Source organism: Cherax quadricarinatus, chromosome 81, assembly GCF_038502225.1.
Source record: "Cherax quadricarinatus isolate ZL_2023a chromosome 81, ASM3850222v1, whole genome shotgun sequence".
In the NCBI taxonomy this organism is placed as follows: domain Eukaryota; kingdom Metazoa; phylum Arthropoda; class Malacostraca; order Decapoda; family Parastacidae; genus Cherax; species Cherax quadricarinatus.
In genome coordinates this window covers 9,056,155-9,060,445 of record NC_091372.1, presented here as the reverse complement: position 1 = coordinate 9,060,445, position 4,291 = coordinate 9,056,155, and the positions used below count along the sequence as shown (strand labels likewise).

Genomic DNA, 4,291 nt, shown 5'->3' with positions numbered 1-4,291 from the left:
CTGCAATTTATCCAGAGTTCGATTGTACTTTGTTATCCCGATATATTGTTCCAATATCGTCAAGGATTGTTCCAGTATCATCAAGGATTGTTCCAATATCAAGAACTATTCCAATATCAAGAATTGTTCCAATATCATCAAAGACTGTTCCAATATCATCAAGGAACGTTCCAATACCTTAAAGGACTGTGGCCAACCAGGCCACGTTTCAGGTTGATCATTCAACCATAGGAACCGTGTTCGATCCCGTGGAGACGTTGGGTATGTTTCCTTATACCTGTTACCCGCGATTACATGGTAAATTGGTACCTAGGTGTCAGGAAGCGGCCCGTGTATACATGGCAAATAGGTACCTAGGTGTCAGGAAGCAGCCTGGTGACGAATGAGATGGTGTACTTAAAAAATTGGCTAGGAAGCTGTCAGTGAGCCCAGGTAAGACAGCAGCTCTTAGCTTGTAAATAAGCTGTTGTAGGATAACAGCCCTTAGCCTATAAATAAGCTGAGGTAGGCTAACAGCTCCTAACTTGTAAATAAGCTGAGTCAGGATAGCAACCATTATCCTGTTAATGATAACAGTTCTTGTCATATAAATAAGCCGAGGTGCAATAACAGCTGTTAATTCGACGATATAAACAACTTTCATCCCATCAACCCCAGGAAAGTAATGTTTTCAACTCGGAGATTTGATTTATTCAATAAATTATATACACAGGAAGCTCATTGTGGCTTCGACACAGAAGTTGAAGGCTGAAGTTAAGATAGTATCAGTGTGATAGAAGATAGAATTTGACGCCAAGATTACAGATTACAAGTCACTATAGGAAAAAAACAAGGGGTTTGATATGGGTAGAGAATTTGGTGTAAGGCAGAGCATTGAGTTAGTTACACATGTTGGCGGGATGTTTGAGTTTGGTGCGGAGATAGCCTGAGTGCAGGTTGGCGGGTTATTGATTCTGGAGACTGCCGAGAGAAGACTTTGAGAGACAGGTGACTTAGTTAGGTGCACCGTACACTGGCCTAGGTGCAGATGGTGCTTGGTACTTGCCGACCTCACTGGAGTCGGGGTAGCGAGCTTCTCCAGAGTACTGGACATCGGCAACGAAGCCAGAGTCACCGTCCACGTAGTAAGTCACAGTCTGGCGACGACCGTCGGGGAGCTGAATGGTGTACGACCCCTTGGTGTTTTCGAGGTCACGAGCCTCCTGGTGGGCGAAGTCGTTGCCAGTCTCACCGTCCTGGACGTTCCACTCGTAGCCGTACTTGGGTGGTTCAACGACCTCATCGGAGTCGTCAGGATGTGCCTGCAGAAGATAAAAAAGATTAGTCAGTAAGACTCTTTCTAAGAACCCGCAAGGAAATTACAGGGCCCCAGTGGAAATTACAAATGCTCCAATGGAAATGACAAGGACCCAATGGAAAATACAAAGACCCCAGTGGAAATTACAAGCGCTCCAATGGAAATGACAAGGACCCAATGAAAATTACAAGGACCCCAGTGGAAGTTACAAGGACCAAAATGAAAACTTCAAGGGCCCCAATGGAAATAAGTCACTTTGTCTGATATTTTTGGGGTTATTTACACTATGTATGATAATTATACTTATGTGCACCTGTGCCTAAATAAATTTACTTGCAGTAAGTACTCTTGACTGTATGGATCATTCCAATTGGGAATCTCAACCAGGAAACGCTAAGTTAGGTATGCATCCTATCGACAAAGAATCGATGCAGCCTTATTCCTAAAATCCTTTTCTCTTCCTTTCTCTTACTCCTTCCGCTCATCCGATAACTGTCATCTATTTGTGATTGCAAGGGTTGAGTCTCAGCTCCTGGCCTCTCTCTTAAGTTAGCTACATGGGTCTACAACCCACACACAGTAATCAAACCGATCTAAGCAGAATTTGCGGGTAACAGAGCAGTGTAACGTACCGCTGGTGGACCGTAGCTGAAGGAGGGGCGCTTGTCAGCGGCGACCACTGCTACCAGACCCAGGAAAAGAAGAATCTGTAAGAAAATGACATGAAAGTTAACACCTGTATGGAAACACCTGCCCAGGTGAGCAAGACGCAGGTACAACACCTGGGTATCTCAACTCTGAAGACGTTTCGCTAAGCCATTGGCTTTATTAGACCAACAGTCTCTTCATTTCGAATTAGATAACGAACTCGACCGGGCGAAATGTCTGCTCGGTAAAGATATCGCAGTGTTTCACGTGTTTTATTAGTCAATTTTGATTTTGTGCATTGTTAATACAATAATATTCGTCAGATGCTAACATGGTTCACTAACACGTTAAAATGGCTCACTAACACATTAAAATGGTTCACTAACACATTAAAATGGTTCACTAACACATTATCAACTAACACACTATCATGGTTCACTAACACACTATCATGGTTCACTAACACATTAAAATGGTTCACTAACACATTAAAATGGTTCACTAACACACTATCATGGTTCACTAACACACTATCATGGTTCACTAACGCACTGCCGTGGTTCACTAACACACTATCATGGTTCACTAACACACTATCATGGTTCACTAGAAGTAAATAACATACTACAGTACCGTCACTGGAACAATTCACAAGTAACCCACAGTACCGTCACTGGAACAATTCACAAGTAGCCCGCAGTACCGTCACTGGAACAATTCACAAGTAACCCGCAGTACAGTCACTGGAACAATTCACAACTAACCCACAGTACAGTCACTAGAACAATTCACAACTAACCCACAGTACAGTCACTGGAACAATTCACAACTAACACACAGTACCGTCACTAGAACAATTCACAACTAACCCGCAGTACCGTCACTGGAACAATTCACAACTAACCCACAGTACAGTCACTGGAACAATTCACAAGTGACACACAGTACCGTCACTGGAACAATTCACAACTAACCCACAGTACCGTCACTGGAACAATTCACAACTAACCCACAGTACCGTCACTGGAACAATTCACAACTAACCAACAGTACAGTCACTAGAACAATTCACAACTAACCCGCAGTACCGTCACTGGAACAATTCACAACTAACCCACAGTACAGTCACTGGAACAATTCACAACTAACCCACAGTACCGTCACTAGAACAATTCACAACTAACCCGCAGTACCGTCACTAGAACAATTCACAACTAACCCACAGTACCGTCACTAGAACAATTCACAACTAACCCGCAGTACCGTCACTAGAACAATTCACAACTAACACACAGTACCGTCACTGGAACAATTCACAACTAACCCACAGTACAGTCACTGGAACAATTCACAAGTAACCCACAGTACCGTCACTGGAACAATTCACAACTAACCCACAGTACCGTCACTGGTACAATTCAAACTAACCCACAGTACCGTCACTGGAACAATTCACAACTAACCCACAGTACCGTCACTGGTACAATTCACAACTAACCCACAGTACCGTCACTGGTACAATTCACAACTAACCCACAGTACCGTCACTGGTACAATTCACAACTAACCCACAGTACCGTCACTGGTACAATTCACAACTAACCCACAGTACCGTCACTGGTACAATTCACAACTAACCCACAGTACCGTCACTGGAACAATTCACAACTAACCCACAGTACCGTCACTGGTACAATTCACAACTAACCCACAGTACCGTCACTGGTACAATTCACAACTAACCCACAGTACCGTCACTAGAACAATTCACAATTAACCCGCAGTACCGTCACTGGAACAATTCACAATTAATCCACAATACCTTCAATTGAACAATTCACGACTAACTCGCAATTTGAACTGTCAGTCAAGAGGACATTTAAGTCCTGGACCATTTTTCAAGTCTTTAATGGCTTTTCCCTAGAAATTCTTTTTTTTTATGTTGTGGTTAGTTCACCTAGCCGTGACTATTCTAGGCTAGGGAAAGCGTTAATCCCACACAGATTCCTAGGAAATGGTTTCACCTAGAATGTCACCTGACTAGGGGAAGTCACCTACCTTGGCGTTCATTGTGTCGAAGCTGTCGAGACTACACTGCCCTCAGCACCTAGCGTCCTCCCATTTATACCTGGCCGCCACCTAGGTCACCTGGTCAGTTTTTCTTTGCTAGGTGAATGTGAGGGGTGGAGAGGAAAAAAGTATTGGGAGCATCGCTGGAGGTGTTCTGGGCACTTTCTATAAGTGAAGAGACGTAGGTAAGGTCACCTGACGTCAACGCATTGAGGAACCCTCTACACATCTAATTTCCGATATATATATATATATATATATATATATATATATATA

The 4,291-nt window shown here is 43.3% G+C and overlaps 1 protein-coding gene across 1 annotated transcript; it reads right to left on the bottom strand.

Annotated features, from left to right (window-relative positions):
- Window positions 1–675: 675 nt before the first annotated feature.
- Window positions 676–4,083, bottom strand: LOC128699854 (larval cuticle protein A2B). The gene is made up of 3 exons (XM_053792644.2): window positions 4,004–4,083; window positions 1,930–2,004; window positions 676–1,301 (listed from the first exon to the last, which is right to left on the bottom strand). Exons 1-3 carry the CDS (start codon window positions 4,013–4,015, stop codon window positions 993–995), a joined length of 396 nt encoding a protein of 131 aa, XP_053648619.1. The 5' UTR covers window positions 4,016–4,083; the 3' UTR covers window positions 676–992.
- Between the last annotated feature and the right edge of the window lie 208 nt (window positions 4,084–4,291).

What these genes read in the sequence shown, in the direction of transcription:
- LOC128699854 (XM_053792644.2), bottom strand. An exon ending in TCAGCTACGGTCCACCAGCG is followed by an intron (nt 1,302 to 1,929) that starts GTACGTTACACT and finishes TATCTTCTGCAG; the next exon opens with GCACATCCTGACGACTCCGA.